This window comes from Carettochelys insculpta, chromosome 5, assembly GCF_033958435.1.
Source record: "Carettochelys insculpta isolate YL-2023 chromosome 5, ASM3395843v1, whole genome shotgun sequence".
Classification (NCBI taxonomy): Eukaryota; Metazoa; Chordata; order Testudines; family Carettochelyidae; genus Carettochelys; species Carettochelys insculpta.
In genome coordinates, this window is record NC_134141.1 from 3,848,158 (window position 1) to 3,866,504 (window position 18,347).

The window sequence follows — 18,347 nt, forward strand, 5'->3', positions numbered from 1 at the left end:
AAAGAAAAAAAGGGAACCTCCTGGGATAAACAAAAGCCACCTGCCCTGTAACCAGAGAGCGCCCATGCAGTGCAGAGTCCAGGCCCAATCACTGAGAAGGCCCTGCCCTGGACATTTACAGCTGGCTGTGCAAGGAGATGTATGCCTAGAGGGAGAGGGAGGACCAGAAGCCACAGTGGTCCTACCTCCGGGTGAGGGAAGTACAGGCAGCTGTGATAGCCAGACCCTCCTCAAAACAGCCCGTCCTCCTCCTGCTTGCTGTGTTCCTTGGACCCTCTTCCTCCCAGTGTACCCCTGCAAGATAGGCCGGAGATGACACTCTCCAGGCTCCATCTGGGTCCGCACTTAGCCTCTTTGTGGCAGGGACTGCATCCATACAGCACCTAGCGCAGGGGGGGTGGCAGCAAGTAATGAGCTGACCTGTAGATCCGGTCTTACTGTCCGTAACTATGATAACCCTCTCTGCAGCACTGGCTAGCTGTGAATGCTTCCGGGAGAGGGGAGAGAGAACCCACAGTAGGTGGAAGTGTGGTCATCTGCCACCCCCCAGCAGGGTCAAGCTCCTCCTCACCCCAAGAGAGACCTAAAACACAGGTGTTAGTTATCTGGAAAATAACCCCTTGGTCCTTTCACATCCGAGCCATGCCCCTGCCATTCACGTCCTGCTCTGGGGCATGTGAGGATGGGGTATCGTTAGCATTATCTGAAGATGATGATTGCACTTTATAGCAATTTTCTCCAGTAGAGCTCAAAGCAGACCATGCAGGAGGTCGGTATCAGCATGTCTATTACACAGATGGGCAAACTGCGGCACAGGGAAGCAACGTGGCTCACCTTAGGTCACCTAGCAAACCAGTGAGTGAGCTGGAACCTCTGATTCCTTTGCAGCCTGGCAGGAAAAGGGCTGAAGTGGGAGTCAAATGACCAGGGTGCACCTCCTGTTTTGGATGACCTTAGGCATGTCATTTCACCTCTCCGTAACTCTGTTTTGCTTCATGTAAACCAGGGTGCATGATCCTGACCTTGATAACATCCTTTGGGCTCCACCAATGGGAAAAGCTGGGCATTAGTATTGTTCAAAGGCTGCGGCAAACACGCGGTATGAGCTGATTGAATTCTCTTTGGTGCTGGGAGTGTTTTTCTTCTTGCTGTGGAAGAGTTTTCACTCATCCTGGCTGCTCTAATGAGACTAAGAAGCATGGGGTTTTTCTTTTTTTTTGCATTTCAGAGTGGGTTTGTAGCAAAGAATTGAAAATAATTGATTAATTAGCTTTGATTTTAGTGAGTCTTGACTCTGTGCCTCTGGCAGCCCTGTGGTCTCTTCAGATGTAGTATCTGGTGGAGGGTTATAATGAGAGGATGTACACAAAGGGGGAGGAATGGTTGGTTGTAGTCAACCAAATCCCAAGCGAAATGCCTAGAAAACTAAACTGGCCTGACAGCAAGTACCAGAGCAAAGCAGGACTGTGCCTGCTGCCTGGACTGTGACACCGATGCTGAAAAATCTGAAGAGACAACTGAAAAATAACTAAATGGAACCTTTGGCTGAGCTAACATGCAGTCAAAGTGCATGTCCAACAGTCCCTTAGCGAGAGGAGCTATTCCGAACACAAGGGGCATGAAGCAAGGCTCCCTCGCACTCGCATTGCTGGGGCCGAGCGCATACTGATACGAAGCCGACCCCATGCTCATTGGAATTCCCATGGAATGTGCAGCTCTGAACATTCCATGTCGCCGTCTGTCCCCCAGAAAAGTTGTGTTGTCTGGACTGCACCGAATTTTGGAAGAGCACAGAAACAAGCCTGTTATTGGGCTCCGTTGTCCAAGGGGCAGGTCGTCCTGGGGCGGAGCTTGTTCCCTCCAGCTTTGCCTCCTGGGAGGTCAGAGAGCTCATGCTGTAATGAACCATGACTGCACATGCCTACACATGCTCCAAACCTCCCATGGTCCCTGGAGATCAGAAAATGCTCTACTAGCTGCCAGGCAGCAACCGGTTCTCAAGTCACCGACACCATCACTAGAGCCAGATGTGCTCACACTCAGCAGAGCCCTCCTGGTATATCTCCCAGTGGTGTTCAACCACATGCACAGAAGATATAAGGCCCATTAGGACCCTTGGCATTGAAACTAGTGTAACTTCCACCTATGGGCTGCACTGGAGAGGGGAAAGTGCTCCAACACCTCCCCAAGGAATTACAGACATGGAGACTTCTACTGTACATCAGGTTAACTGCTGCTGAGAAGAGTGATGGGGGATTAGACAGCAGCCCATTCCAGAGAGGACGGAGAGAGGCTGTTGTCAGTGGTGACAGATGACAGAACAAGGAGCAGTGGTCTTAAGCTGCAGTGTGGGAGGTCTAGGTTGGATGGTAAGAAAAACTGTTTCACTAGGGGGGTGGTGAAGCACTGCAATGGGTTACCTAGGGAGGTGGTAGAATCTCCATGCTTAGACGTTTTTAACTCCTGGCTTGACAAAGCTGTGGGTGGGATGATTTATTTGGTGCTGATCCTGCTTCGATCCTGGGGTTGAACTAGATGACCTTCTGACCCTAATCTTATATGATTCTGATTGTATAATGAAGATGGCAGTGTATGAACACAGGTTGAAGGAAGAGCAGCCTCTGTGGTAGCAGATCTCACTCGGGAAAGTGAATTTGGGCTAGACAGGAACATATTGTCTTCTGAGCAATAATATAACTTTGCAGAACCATAGAAATGTAGGGTTGAAAGGGACCTCAAGAAGTCATCTAGTCTAGCCGCTTGTGCTGAGGCAGGACCAAGGGAACTAGGACCATCCCTGACGAGTGCTTGTCCGACACAGGCAAAAGAACTGACAGTGATGGAGATTCCATAAACCCCCTTTGAAGCCTGTTCCAGAACTCAACTACCTGTACAGGGGGGTTAGCTGTTAGGAACATCTTTCTGTCTCCCTTCCCACAGAGGAAACCCATAATTTCTTGTCCTGCCTTTGGTGGACATAGAAAACAATGGATCACAGTCTTCTTTAGACCAAACCTTAACATAGCTGAAGGCTTCCTATGATGCCTTTTGTTTTCTTTCTCCTATTCTGGTCCTATGTACTGTGCACTACCACTTTTTCTTACATTCACATGTGTTTAGGAGCCCTTTTATCAAGGTAACAAATGTGCAGTACAGTACAGACTTGTGAAGATCGGCCGCACCTACTTGAAAACAAATGTAACACGCCAGAGACAGAAGACATTTCAAGTGTCTTTAATTTATTACTAGCAGCCCTCTAGATGTTCTGAAGAGGCCATACAGTGAGAGTTTAAACAATTCAGCTGTCGATTACTGACCCGCAGAAGAATTAGCCACTTGGGATTTAGTGTCTGAATTCAGTCACTTGGCTTTGACTTAGGGCTCAGAAAGGTTTTTCTGCCCAACGAGGCAGTCTTGAGAATTGTGTGCACAACCAGCGCACATTCAGGAGCAGAACAGCAATAATTCCTCAGCCTTCCCAGCCGCAGACAAGAGCTTCCTTCTCGTGGAGGGGCCGGATGGGTGTTCTTGTTTGCAGGAAAACTGCTTTGATGTTCTGTGTCCGGTGGGCTGGGTGAACTATCAGCTCCTGCTGGCACTGAGCCAGTTGCTATCTCCAGGAACATCCATAGGGAGCCTTTGTCTTATCACATGCCCCGGCACATGTGGCTGGGTCCTTTGTGGCTGGGTCCTTGACTTGAGAAAAGAACGGAGCAGATTGTGACTAGGGAAATGGAGCTCTTCAAGCCTGGCAAGCGGTGTCCGGCAGAGCCCGCACCTAGAGTGGGCATCTGTAGTTCGCTCTAGCTGTGCTGGGAGGGGGCAGGAAGCGGGTGTGTTTGCGATTGGTGGTGTGAGCCTGGTGTGTACGTGCGTGTGTGTGTGCACACACCTAGGCCTCTGTTGTTAGCTCCAAGACTTTGCACTATTTGCATAGGAAGAACTGGATGCGAACAACTGCACTGTTGAGTGAAGCAGATCAGTGCCCCCTTCACACCCAGGAATACGTTTTCTGTGCAGCACAATGCAACGCCACCAGTCCAGGCGGAAGATTGGCTTTCTAGACGCCCGTGAGCAGGAGGCAAATTGAGTTTGTATGAAAACCAGCTGGAAATGGGGCTCTAACTTCCACTACGGATCCCCACTGTGTGCTGTAATTGCGTCTTCTCCGTCCCTCCATCCTGTGTCCATTCCTTTGAACAATTCATTTGGCTCATCCACTGTCTTTTTTATTCTCTCCCTCTTGCTGTCTGTTTTGTTTTGAAGCTCTAACAGCCAGGATGTGTCACAATCCCTCTCTTCCGTAGTTATTAGTTCTGACTGCTGAACGGGCCTGTAGTGTTTCCTCCCCCCACCCCCGAAGTTTGTAGCTATTAGAGAACAAAACAGGGTTTTCTGTACTCTGCAGAGTGGTGTGGAGAGTGGCCGGGCTCGCTGATCCTCATGACCAATAATTGTGCCTTGGTCCTGCTCTAAGCCGTTATTTTTGGCATTTGTGTTGCAGTAGCTTCGTTGTGGTAGGTGCTGTACATAAGTCAAATGAAAGCGCAGTCCGTGTGCCAGAGACTTTGCTGTTTGAGAACCCGTGGCTTGAGCCTACTCCTGGGTCAGATCTGTTCCCAGCACACAGCCTGAAGAACTGAAGGAAGACCTGATCCACTGCCAATTGAAGTCGGTGGCAATCTTTCCCTTAACATTGGCAGGCTTTGGTTCAGACCCTAGAAGCTGAAGAGGCTCTTGAAAAGAGGGAATCTTCCACGAAGCTTGGAGTTCTGCTACACTGCTACAGCTGCCTGAGCGACCCACACCACTACCCTAAGGTGAAGGGATCCGATGAACCCACCATGCCCGCCCCAGCTCCTCTCCTGGCTGGCTGCCCCCGTCCATCAGGATGTGCTGAGCCCCCATAGGGCCGAGGTCTGGGGTGTGGAGCAGGTGTGGATCCCTGGCCTAATGAAGGTGGAAGAGGCATGTATGCCCCTAGGGGGAGGGAGATAGTTGGGAGATATCCCAAAAGATGTCTCAGGAGGTAGTGGGCCTACCAGCCCCTTCTGAAGGTAGCAAGGGCAGCAACAAACCAGAGCTCATTGGGCATGGTGATGGGGTGAGAGAGAGTGGGCCACAGAGCCTGATGGAGGATGTGGGTCACCAGCAATGACTGCCAGGACAGGAGGGATTTTGTGGGATGGAAAGTTTGCAGGACAAATGTTTGGATGCCAAACAGAACTGGAGCCAAACTCCACTTTGTGTGGCTCTCCCATGACCAGTGTATCGCGCCACAGTGTGGAGGGCTGGGGCGGGTGCTCGTTGTTTTACGCTGGGGTTGGCATAGTTGTTTAGACACAGGGCAGGGAGACTATGGCTACGTCTACACTAGACAAAGTAAATCCACTGTAGGTACACAATTGTAGCGACAACAACTGCGTAGCTAGAACTGGTGTATCTGTGCTTGGCTTACTTGGCCGTCGCTACTGAAGAAGGTTGATGGGGGAGTTTCTCCTGTCACCTTCCCTTGCTCCCATCTCCTGAGGAGTACAGGGGTCGACTGCAGCCCCAGAGAGGTCAGATTTGTGCATCCCTACCAGTGCAGACTAGTGAAGACACAGCCTATGAGTTCAGTTTGAAAATGGAGGGGAAAGGAGGACTGAAAAGTCGGCCTGTCTGGCCTGACCTGAGAACGGGAAGAAAGGGTGTCACACCCCCAAGCTGCCTTCGTTTGGCCCGTCTCAGCTGCTTTGTCTGCGTGGCTCTATTTAGAATATGAATGGCTGAGAGTTTTAAACACGAGGGGCCTAACATTAGAGGCCAAGGTGGGATCTCCCAAAGCAGCTAGTGGCATTAGAGCCCCACATGCCACTGACCTCCCAGAGGACTTTTGGTCCTAAATCCAGCCAGCAGCACTGACTAGCCCACCCGGACATGCTGGAGAGCCCCTGAGGCAAGCTGAATATACATCCTGGAGGCACCTCACTAAGCGGACTGGTCTTCACAAATGCTGAGCACCCAACAGCTCCCCCGGCAAGTCCAGCATGGATTTAAGGGCCGTGCTTCAGGCACCCATCTTCAGACCCAATCTTGACTCAAGTCCCCTCTCTATCAGGTGTGTACTTGAGCCACCAAGCCAGGCTGCCCCTCACCCTGCAAATGTGCCTGCATGCAGTAGGGAGGGAGATTTCCCATGCCCCAGCCGAGCCTCTAAAGAGCAATGAGAAGATTAAAAGAGCAGGTGAGGGGATGGGCAGAAATGAGCACAGTGAAAGGTAAACTGCAGCAAGCAGGGACTAGGCGCCTGGCCTCCTGTGGTGGGCACTGTCTGTTCTGCACCCACAGCTGCCCGCGGGATGGGGACTAGAGAAGGCTTTGGTGTTGATGTTAACGGAGCACAGCACAGACAAGCCCCTCGCGCGTCTCGCCTCCAGCTCCTTGCACAGCACAATCCAGGATCGCTCAGCCTGACCTGAATGCAGGGGTCAGATTTAATGGCGATGTCTCCTCTCTGGGTGGAAACAAATTAACATAGCTCAGAGCAAGCGGGGTGTTTCCTACTGGGAATACCATGAATTGCAGAGGGCTGCACTCTGCTGGAACAGACTTTGGCTTCTCCTATACATCGTGTGACTCATCAGCACAAAAGAGCCAGAGAGTGACGGGTGACGAAAGAATCCCTTGTTCACAGACGTTAAATGCCTGTAGTGAGTCAGCAGCGATGGCAGCAATTCCAGGATGAGCGTCCGGTGTCAAGTGAGACGTCTCTGAACTCGGCAGGTGGGCAAAGCGACTGTTCACAGGGACTGCACCTCAACTCACTAAGTAAATTTTGTACGTTGGTTTCAGGAGCTCGGACCTCCTGAACGCTGTTCGGCCGCTGCTCCCTGGTCTGGTGCACGGCGAGTGCTTCAGCCACGGCTGGTGCATCAACTGGAAAATGGTATCTGTAGAAGAGCCGTTTGCACCCTTCACAACGAGCAGCCCTTGTCTGCAAGCTGCAGACTCCCGCTGGCCTGGACTTTGTCAGTGACCACAGTCACTCAGTTTGTCCAATCTCAGACTGGAAACATGTCACCCTTCTGTGTGGCAGGGACTGTGGTGAAACTCACTGAGTCTAGGATGCCCAACACCCTGCTGGTTGGGGCTCTAGCCTGGGATCAGCAGCCACCGTGGCCCTGACGGCCACCGGAGGCTCCAGAGCAAAGGGGATGGGCGGCAGCTCTGCACCCCCATAAGGGGTGGGGCCAAGGGCAGGGCCAAAGGCCATTGCCATTAGCACCACCAGGACCACGGTGCTGGGCCCCCCACAGCCACATGGAATCACGGCTGAAGTAGCAGCACCAGCGGTGGCTGGAGTTCCAGGCCCCCTTGAAAGGCCGGGCCCTGAGGCAACTGAACACTGGGACTCACACCTCCCTGAATGTCTTCTGAGAGCCCAGCAAGCAGTGGGCCTGGTGCTAATTTGCTAGACAGTATTGACTTCCTGTGCTCCAGCAAATTCTTTGGTCCAGCACTGGTCAGGTCCTGAGGGTGCTGGACTAGAGAGGTTCAGCCTGTACTGTAATATAAATAACAATTGGGCAGGGCTGGGGGGGTGCTATGGGCAGCCTCCAAACTGGGGCCCTGGTGCACCAGGAGGGGTGGGTGGAGGTCTGTCTCCCCACAGTGCCCTCAACGCATGGGCAGCTCTTACCGCACCCAGCTTCTGCCCGGACCAGGGCTGGGCCTTCGGGGAAGCAGAGAGCAGGGAGAGGGCCCTGTAGTGAGTCAGGGGGGTGAGGCACCCCTCAGCCCCCCTTGTGAAGAGGCTGGTGCTGCTAGCCGGGGCTGTGAATTGCAGCAGGGGCTGGGCACCCTCTCTGAGCCCTGTCACCGCTCCTCTGTGCCCGCCCAAGGTTACTACACCCATGTTAATGGGTGAGGGTCCCAGGGAGCAGGGGGCCCAAATGTTCTTCCTGCCCAGGGCCGGGTGGCAGCCATTAAAGCCTGCCAGGCCAAGGATGCTGAGGGCCAAAGGGGACACAGAGTCCCTGGCAGCAAGGGCCTGTGGCAGAGGGGCATGGAACGGGGTGGGGGGAGCTCACAGCACCCTGGCCTGTGGCGGAGGGAGCAGGGAAGGGGGTGGGGGACACAGAGACCCCGTCCTGTAGCAGAGGGGAGACTGGGGCACAGAAGGGCAGGGCGGGAGAGTGGGCAGGCACCCCAGGAAGGGCAGGGCATGGGAGTGGAGGGCTACAAGCAGATGCTGGGATGTGCAGTGCGCTGAGCAGCTGGACACGAGAGGCCCTAGTGGTAAGTTCTCACCCATGGGGCACTCAGCCGTCAAGCTCCCTCCGGCGCTAAGCCAGCGCTGAGCACTTGAGGCTAGTGCACGGGCCGCGTGAGTGTCCCTCTGTCGTCTCCTGGGCCGTAAGAGTGTGGCAACCCAGGCGCTCTCCCGTGATAGCAGAGTTTTGCCAGTTGGCTGCACTTGGTGCGTACAATTTGCAGGGTATGTGACTGACCCCAGCAGCACCTTGGCTGCAGAGGCGTGTGCGGCTCTCTCAGTCGGTGCTGTGTGAGATCAGCATGCGTCTCCCTTCACCTGTCCTGGCTGTACCTGTGTGTCACTTGAGTAACCCTGGTGGGAAGAGCTGCATGGCTGGAAAGCAGCGGAAATGGGCAACCCTGCCCTTGCTGGACCGCCGGCCTGGCCACCACCGTACGAAGTGACGTCAGAGGGAGGACGGGTAAGAGAGAGGAGAGGGAAAGAGATGCAAACGCCCTCCTCCACCAAACACCCCCAGTCTCTTTCCTACATCTTCCGTGATATTTCATTCCCTGTCTCACTTGCACTGTGCCTGCTTTGCTCTTGAGGACATGTGCCCTGGGATGGTCACAAGAGAATCATTTTAATGTGCTGCCCTTACAAGCCCTTTGCAGAGGCAGAAAGTAAATGATCAGGTTAGACACTGCGTTCTTAGCTCATCCATGGTAACGTGTATTGCCAGTATCTAGCCACGTGGTCTCTCTCTCCTTCTGACGTCTCCGAGTTTCATCCTGGAACTAAATTAATTAATACAAAAAAGTAGCAAACCCTAAACAAACAGATCCATACTGCCCAGCTAAGGCCCTTTGTCATCCTTGGGCTCAGGGATAACAGGCCAGATCCTTTGGCTGGTATTCCCCCAAGAGCCATAAATAGTGTGCCACTGGTTTCCACCAGCTACAAATCTCTCCCATTGACAGCAGTGGAGCAACATCAATTTCCATGCCAATTAGCCCCATGAGGGATCTTGCCCAGTGAACGGACATTCGTATTTCAGGCTGCGGACCCCTCTTGGATGGATTTCTAACCTTGCAGCATCTTGAACATTCCTTCCAAAAGCCGGCTACCAGGCAAGCTGCTGCGTCTGTAGCAAGCCGGGGTGTGAGTCCGCCCCACCTGCAGTTTGCCATGCCATGCGTGGACACTGCCACAGTGCAGCAAAGGTCCCCTAGTAAGCGAAACATTTGCCAGAACTTTCACCGCGCAGTAGCTGGGTCCCTGTGGGACATGACTGCAAAAAGTCAGCGTGCTATTGGCTCACCCTCTGGAGTAACTTGGTATGCGGCAAGCCCGCTACCTACACGAGAGAAACTGCAGTGCGTGAGCTTCTGTTTTGTTAGGACCCCAGATCATATTTTAGGTGAGAGCAAAATAATTCACTGCCTCCACAGAAGGTGGAATAGTTCAAAACAGTTACGGATTAAAATGGCAATTATTGTTTAATCACAAGGGGAGCCGGCATGGATGCTTCCTGCGACCACCCAATTCATATTTATCAGCTTTCCCCCATCCAGGCCCCTGATGTTTATTTTAATTTTATTACCTGTCAAGTAAATTGTAGTGGATGACAGCAGCCGATTGTAAGGGAGGCTTATATAAGAAACAAACAAGCGGCATGTCAAGCAAACCTTTCTGAATCTATATAATTGGTTGTTTGTTCAAGGACAATCGCTGAATACAGTTTAAATGGAAAGGTGCCTGATGAGTATTCAAGTCATTTTTGCAGCTGAAGTGAATCTGACATGTTTCTCACAACCTGCGGAAGATGTTATTCACCTGGGGAAGCAAAGTCAATTTTACTAGATGCAAAATCAGATGGTTAACTGTTGTAAGCATCGCTTTTCCACTTCCGGCTGCCTCTCTAACGTGCCTGTTTCGGGGCATATGGAACTCCAGGGCAGTGCTCAGACCCAGATGGTGCTGTCAACTTCTTTCAATCCGAGCAGTCCCCATGAGGTCACCAGAACTCATAACTGCAACAGGGCGATCTTCGCAGGAGTAGCGGTCACACTGTGCTTGCTTCTGCTGCCAATCGAAAGCACATCGGCAGTCAAATCAAGCAGCAAATGCGATACAAAGTCATTCGGGAACACGCTTTTTCGTATTTTCTGCTTTTATTACAAAAAAGCACATTTTGGTTGTTGTCTTTCGGCTTCGCGGGAGCCACGGTCAATGCGGAGGAAGAGGCTTGGCTGCGTGAGGAGGAATGAGAGATCTGTAACTGCTGGATAATGACGCTGGCCTCCCTTTGGGAGCTGCATTGAGATGAGCTGGTGGAAAGCTCTGTGTAAGATCTTGTCGTTGTGTTATGGTGGCAGCCAGCACCCCCTCGGGAGGGACAGCTGGGGTAAGCATGTGGAAAGTAGCTAGAATTCTCTGGCTGACTAGTGGATCGGGGCCCCTTGTTGTCTTCCTCAGTAGGCTCATCTTGCTGCATTGCCCAAACTCCTCTTTTAGCAAAGCACTTGAATGCGTTTAGCTCCCGTGGAAGCTGGTGGGACTTCCCACGTGGCTGTCATTAACACACATACTTACCTTCTTTGCTGACATGAGGCCAAAGTGTATAATGATCACAGCAGGTTTCATGAGAAAATATGTCCATTCCAGCAGCCCAGGTTCATAGAATCATAGAATTCTGGCATTGGGAGGGATCTCAAGAGGTCATCAAGTCCAGCCCCCCTGCCCTCCCCAGGCACCATCTACACCAGCCCTGATGGGTTTCTGTCTAACCTTCTCTTCAATATCTCCAGCCGTGGAGATTCCACAAACTCCTTCAGCAATTTATTCCAGTTCTTGCCAGCTCTGGCTCATGTGCCTTATGCCAGAACATTTTTGAGATATCCAAAAACACAAAAAATCCCAACCAAAACCAGCCAAACAAAAAAAACCCTTTCCCATCCCCACTTCGGGTGAAAACTCAGAAACACAAAACTCCAAAATTGCTGTGAACTGAAAATCTAGAAGGTAAGGGAAATACTGATTTATGTCAAGCCAAGCATTTCTCTTGATCTCAACCCTTATTTTTATGTATCTAGCTTAAATTTCTAAACACAAGGTTTGGGTTTTTTAAGGAGGAAAGGCCAGAATTGTTTGGTTTTGAAACTATCAAAATGTTTCAAAAGTGGTTTTGAAACAAACAAATGAGCAAACAATCAAACAAATAAGCAGGTGACCTTTTCAGGTGGACAATTACATTGTGGTCAATTCTTTCCCAAGATGAGCTTCCGTTTCTGTAGCTTTTCTGACACAAAAAAATTGTTGAATCCTGCCCAGCTGGCTCTAACCCTGAGTCGTAGGGGTAGATGGCCACATGGTTTATGTCTTTTTCTTGCTGACACTTCACAGTAGCCACGGCTACGTCTGTCCCCAAACATACGTTTCTATGCAGTGCCTTGTGGCCATAGAGCCTCAGGCTGCAGTTTCAGGGAGCCCTGCCCAGAAAGGATCCAGCAGTCAGCTTAATTGGTACTGGCTGAGAAATGACAGAATGAAACCCCATGACGGCTACCAGAAGAGTCACCACCCTGGGAAGGAAGGTGGTGAAAAATGAAACAATCGATGTAGGTGGGGGATGCAGGTGCTCCGCAGGCTAGGAAATCAGGCCCACTGAGGTGTGGATGAACAGGCAGGTGAGGCTGGAGTGGGGACCTGAACGTCGGGCACTCACGCCCTGTGGGAGGGCCCAGGGCTGCTGATGGTGCAAACTTGTTGTTTTTCTGTCTCCCTCAGTTTTCTTTATTTAAGAATGGAGCATTTGAGGCACTACCCTTAAACCACGTTTCATAGGTCGGGGGAGGGAGCAAACTACCAGGGCTCATCTGTCACCCAGCCCAGCCTCCTCTACCACAGCTTCCCAGTTTGAACTGACGCTCTGCTGGGGGAGAGGGGACTGATACTTCCCTCCCTTTGGAAAACACGTTGGGATACAAAGAAATGTCATTCTTCTCCCTTTGAATTCTTCTCCTTCGGTTGGCAGGGCAGGGCCCGGGGCTGCAGTGCAGCGTGAGGGAGGCGGTGCCGAGTGTCCTGCACTGGCTAGTAGTCAAAGTTAATTTACAACCACATCATTGCCGTTCTTGGATGGAAAAAGCCTGCGTCATTTCCTCTGCAGCACCCCACTAGGGAACGTCTCTTCTGCACCCCGTCTTTCAGCGCACAAAGGCAGTAAAATGCCACCATTGGCCCCTCACCAAATGAAGGAATAATTTGTCTTCAATAACCTTTCCATGAAATGTCACTGAATTTCAATGGAAGATATTAGAGTGTTGCTTAGCATCAAATGGAGGTAAAATAATGAGACAGATGTCCCCGACACACACATCAAACGGGGCTGGCGTGTGCCATTAATTGGAGTATAAGGCAGGCGTCCCTTTAATCTCCCATATTAATCCTGGGGACCTGTCACTCTACAACCTACTGGGGAGGGGGAAGGAAGGCAGGAAAAGTTTTCTTCCCAAGACAGCGTTTCAGAGTTTCTCGATGAGACCTGGTGTCAGGGAGGTTGGCAGAGAATGGAGATGAATTGTTGGCACTACAGCAAATTATGCTGGCTTTATGTAATGGGAGAAATAAAAGAAGCAAATCATGAAAAGTGCATCTGCAGTGTGCCTATTGAACAGCGCTGTACTAATGATACCAGGAAAATACCCAGCACTTTGTGCCACTCTAATCCTCTGATCTCTTTTAAATCCCATGTAATTTTCTTTTCAAAAACACTTATTCTTGCAAAGTGTTTTGCCGGCCTTTACAGCGGTTCAGGCTAGTTAATCACCCCGTGAATCGGCTGTATCGAATTGAATCTTAATTCCATTCAGGACTTTAATTAGAATGTGGGCAAGATGGAACAAAGGGATGGGGACGCATTCAGAGCAGGCAGACAGGTTGTTCCAGAGAAAATCCGGCCCACGCCTAGACTCCTCTTCAGCAATTCAGACAAACTGAAGTGAAGGGGAGTCTGCCAGAGTGGCTTATGGGTGTTTTGGGTGCTGTAGGCTTGCACATAACTGTCAGAGCTGAAGTGCTTTTTCCAATATCCCTCTAAGATCAAAGCAACTTCTTTGGGGACCCAGAGGAAGATCTGAAAACAACCTGAGAAGTGGACCAGCCCTGGGGGAGATGGGAGCAGAGAGAAAGAAATTAGCCCTTGAGGTGGGTTAGATGCATTGCAGGCTTGGGACTGTTTCTGTTCAGAAAGTGCTCAGCCAGATCCCTAGACAGGTTCTGTGCCTGCCAAGGCTGCAGCTCACCAGAAGGTATGTTCGGGCTCAGAGGTCTCATTCCTATCGAAAGGATAAGGAAGAAGTGAGGTACAGGGCCACACCAGTTCTTCTGGGCTCATCTCTCTGCTTTCAGTATTGCTGGTGTCTGCTAATCATTTTTCTCTCACTCCTGTTACCGCCTGTCCCCAGGATAGAAGCTGAAGGCCTGGCCTGCGCTTAAAGTGGAGGCTGGAATAGCCGCTTTGGTTGGGGTGTGCAAAAGCCACACTCAGGACCAGTTCCCTCTCAGCGTTTCCATCGCAGGCATGCTAAGATGTGTACCACCCATAGAAACCCAGGCTGCCAGCTGTGGGAAGCTGTGGGTGCTCTGCTGATCTGCTGGGCAGCCCGTGAATCTCTCCTGGGTGGCCCCCCAAGCACGGAGCTTACAGGGAGCCCTGCTCCTGAGCCCTGGAGCTTGCTGACCTAACACCAGTGCAGGTCAAGAGAAGAGTCCGTCCATCAACCTGGTGACCATTGCCTGGGGAGGTGGTGTTCCTGCACTAGAGAAAAATTGTGTCAATCACAGTCAGTTGTGTCCGCACTGTGGGGGTGTGCTGGGTTTAGGTAGTCCCTGTAGCGTCCTCCTCAGCTGTGCAGTGTGGTGGCCTCACTCTGCTCCCAGAGGTAAAGCTCCCTGTGACTTCAACAGTTTCAGTGTTGGGGTTTGGCCACCTGGGGACGCTTAGGGCTTGTCTTTAGGTCCCATCAGCATAGCGCTGTCTAAGTGTGTGTGGGCAGGGGGATAGGCCAGGGGATTTCTCACCACCCCGCCCTGAGCAAAACAGTTATACCAAACGGGCCTATAGCGCAGACCTGGCTGCAGGAACTTTAACTCACTCTGACTGAAGACGTGAATTTACCGTGCATTAGTTCAATGATGTGAAGCCCCAGTATGAATGCCCTTCATAAGTAACATTTCCTGCATTCAATTCCCATCCAAAGGAGCGTGGGCCCTTTGAATACTGACTAGGGGAATCCACCGAGGCATTTCATGCGGTACATCTAACCCACTTCAAAAGTGAATTCGGATTAACTTCCCTGAGTGCCCTGCCTGCAGCTAGCCCCAGCTGGACGGCTAATGCCGCCCAAAGCACATGTGTGTCATGTCCTAGCGAGGAACAGCAGCAGAGTGGCAGGCGGTGCTCAGGAGGGACTGCTTTTAACAGCATGTCTCTGCTGCTTGCGGCAGGGGCAGAAGGCTGCTGAGAAAGTCTGAGGTACAGTTCTGTTTTCACTGGCACCTCAGCTCTCCGCCGCAGGGCTGGGCTGGCATTTGGAAACCGGCTCCTCTTCAGAGGCTCATGATTATTGAACACCGTGCGCTGTGGTGTGCTGGGACCCTTGTCTGACAGCCTCCCCACTCGCCCTCTGCGCTGGTCGCCCTGTGTCTGACTGTGTGTTCTCTCCCCCTGCAGTACGGGATCAAGAAGAAGGAGGAAAGAGAAGCTGAGGCCCAGGCCGCGCTGGAAGCCAACGCTGAAGGAAGTCTGACCCGTCCGAAGAAAGCCATCCCCCCAGGCTGCGGGGACGAGGAAGAGGAGGAGGAGGAGAGCATCCTAGACACGGTCATCAAATATCTACCCGGGCCTCTTCAAGACATGTTCAAGAAGTAACGGCTCCAGCCTGTGAGACTGTCAGAACAGTAAAACAATGGACTTCCCGTTTCGCCAATGAGAATTCACAATCTTGCCACACATCACACAGCCCCACCCTCTTCCTCCATCCCAACCCCCACCCCCTGCCCCAGCCCCTGGAGATGCCATCCATTCCTCCTGTGTACATAGTCACACCCAGTAGACACCTCAGAATGGATGGAAGGGGTACGGAGCCACAGTCTACACAACTTTTCTTATAAGCCATAGTACTATGTATGTTAAATAAGGCAACTGTACATTAAACAGAGCAAAGGCAAAGCCTCATGTTTGTCTCCATCCAAGCAGGGCGGGGTGCTCACCACCAGTGAGCCGTGGCTTCTTTTAGTTTCCTCAATTCGGGTTCTACGCTTGAACCCGCCAGTTGAGCGTTCAGTGCCGGGTGCATCTCTTGCAGCAAGGGAGGCCTCTGTCTCCCACGGAAACAGACCTTTTTCTGTTTTATTCCATCACCCTCATCCATAAGAGATCATTTGGAAAGTGAACCATGTGCACTGCCTGTCTCCAACCCCGGTCGCAGAGCCGGGGCAGAGCTGAGCCTTCTGCCCTGGAGTGGATGGTAGAAACCAGCCGCCTTAGAATCTAAGCAGGAGTCTTGTTGCTTTGAGAATAGCCATACAAAGAATAGCAGAGCCAGAGCGTTGTGTGAATGGTGCTGTTGCTAGAGCTAGACTAGAGGGGTTCGGTAGTGTTGTGGTACAGGACTTCCCAAGCCAGGGGCAGGAGAAGCCCAACACAGAGTGGAATGGGCCCTCAGACCCCCGCAACCTTTCTCTTTCAGCAAAGAGCCGCACTGCCCGATCCAATCATGTCATTCCCAGGAATGTCATTCCAGGTCTAGCATATGCTGTGGCTGTGCATCATTCCTCCAGGTGGCATCAGAGAGAGGTGAGGCTTCTTGTCCAAAAACAATGCCAGGAAGCAGGAGCTGAGCCTGAGTTGGACTCCCAGTTCTGACTCTGTTTCTCTCTGTGCCCTGGGACAAGTCATTTATCATCTCAGTCCCAGTGCCCACATCTGGACACCACAGAGAATAATACTTACCTACCTCTCAGGTCAAGGGGTGAATGCTGATACAGAGCTGCACGGGGGCCAAGCATTATTACAGCACTGGGTGACATCGTTGGGTATTGGTTCATTTACCCAGCGGTGGGAAGGTGGGACCAGGTCTTTCCTAGCATCACAGTTAAAACCACATGAAATTCAGAGAGTGTTAGAATGTCTCCCAATCTACTGGTGCCAGTACTTATGGACTGCTCCAGACAACACACTGCCCTCAGATGATGCTGCCTTGCTGCGCAGTGAGTATATATGTACGGTCTTATTTGTTACACACTTATTCATCATGTCAGCTGCTCCACTGCTGGGGAGCTGACCTTCGGGGGCCTGAGGCTATCAGCCCAGAGTCGCTTTGGGTTCTGGTCGACATAACCACCGCCTTGGTTTCATGAGAAAAGAAACTGCCCAGGAGATGCCAACCAAGCAGCTCATGTGCCTGGCAGAATTATGTGCTAACTCAGGCATGGGAAACAATTGGTTATTCATTATTTTGAACATGTTTGGAAGTAGTTATCCACTTAGCCTGCACGGCCGATGGCAAAATATCCCATAGGTGCAGCTTTCATAGGAGCCATAATTCAATCTCTGTGCTGAGAAAGAGGCCACATTATTTGACACTATACAACCTATTCTCAATGATGTATGCCTGGGATTACCTTGTGCAACATCCTGTTCATCAACAGCCAATGGTAGGAAGAGAGCAAGCCCAGGATCAGGGTTAGTTGACTTCACTGGAGCTGCGCCCACTTGACTACGAATGAGTCTCTTGAGCTGAACACTCAGTTCTGAATTTTAGTTTTTCTTGCACTTGGTAAAATCTCAGGGCCAGACTCTCTGAAGGTATAGCCAGACCACACTTCTCTGTACGCCCTCTGAGTGCCAGTAGAGAAAGCTGTCCTTGCAGTCCATAGAGAGCAGCTGAACAATCCCATTGGCTCCAGTGAGACTATTCAGGTGCTTAAAGTTAGGCACTCATTTGAGAAATGTGCTGAACTGGGATCCTGATTCTTCATGAGCCAGGCAGGAGCCCTCGGGGCTGGTTTTAAGTCAGGGAGCTTGGAATAAGCTGTAAATGTTGTCTCTTTTGCATTGACTCTTGACTCACACTTCCCAACTACATCAGGATGCAAACTCCCTGCTGTTGCTGGACTGGTGTCATGAGCATGCTCCAAACCCACAGTGCACCTGGAAGGACTTTTGCTGTCCAGAGAATTCCCTAGCGTAGGGCTGGCTCAAGAAACCCAGACCCATGAAGGTGTGTGCCCAATGCTGTTTGCCGCAGGCCATCCCCCCGAGGGTGGAAGCAGAAAGCTGTGACATCTTACGACAGCTTTGGCGGGTTTTGGCCTCCTTTCACTGGCAAGAGATGGATTCCCCACTAAGACTTCCACACCCACCTCATTTTTGTGCCTAGATTTGGTACCAGAGCAGCTGTCAGTAATTTGCCATTTCCCAGTGAGAGCACACTGTGCTCCCTGGGCAGATCTAACACGTGTCTGTCCATGTCTGTTCAATGCATAAAACTCCTTCTTCATCCTTAGCACGGGAGGTGGGTTTGGAGTTCTTTTGGCAGGGCCTGACCCAAAGCCCAGGGACATCAGTGGTCCTCTTTCCCATTGGGTCAGTCCCCTCTGAAGTCCTCTTCCCATCCCTTGGTAGCACAGGGCACTTCTCACTTGTCTTAGGCATGTCAGAGAAACCAGTCCAGGTGTCAGTAAGTTGAGTTGAGCTGGTGGAGCGAGGCACACAAGGTGAGAAGTACATACCTCACTCCAGCTGACTGCAGAAACTACCGCAGGTTCCACAAAGTCAGTGGACATTGCTTGCTCTGCTCCTGCTTTAGACACAGCACCTGTGGCGGTACTTTGCCTTTGTCGCCAAGTGAGCTCCATTCCCATTGCACAAGCAACGCCTGCTGCCCTGCCTGTTCTTTGCTCTTGTTGTCCAAGGCTGGGTTTTTCAGGGTCTGCCTAATGGAGATGAAGAGCATTGTTCTATACAGCTGCAGACGACTTCAGCAGTCATTGTTTTAACTAAATAGGTCACGGCCACTCACTGAGCATGTCCTGGAATAGCTAA

At 51.5% G+C, this 18,347-nt stretch overlaps 1 protein-coding gene across 1 annotated transcript in view; it reads left to right on the forward strand.

Moving 5' to 3' along the window:
- CPLX1 (complexin 1) overlaps positions 1–16,639 on the forward strand; it is a 168,281-nt gene extending 151,642 nt beyond the window's left edge. Inside the window, exon 4 of the mRNA XM_074994017.1 lies at positions 14,973–16,639. Coding sequence (XP_074850118.1) covers positions 14,973–15,170 — 198 coding nt within the window. The 3' untranslated portion in view covers positions 15,171–16,639. The remainder of the gene's footprint in view (positions 1–14,972) is intronic.
- Positions 16,640–18,347: the final 1,708 nt, after the last annotated feature.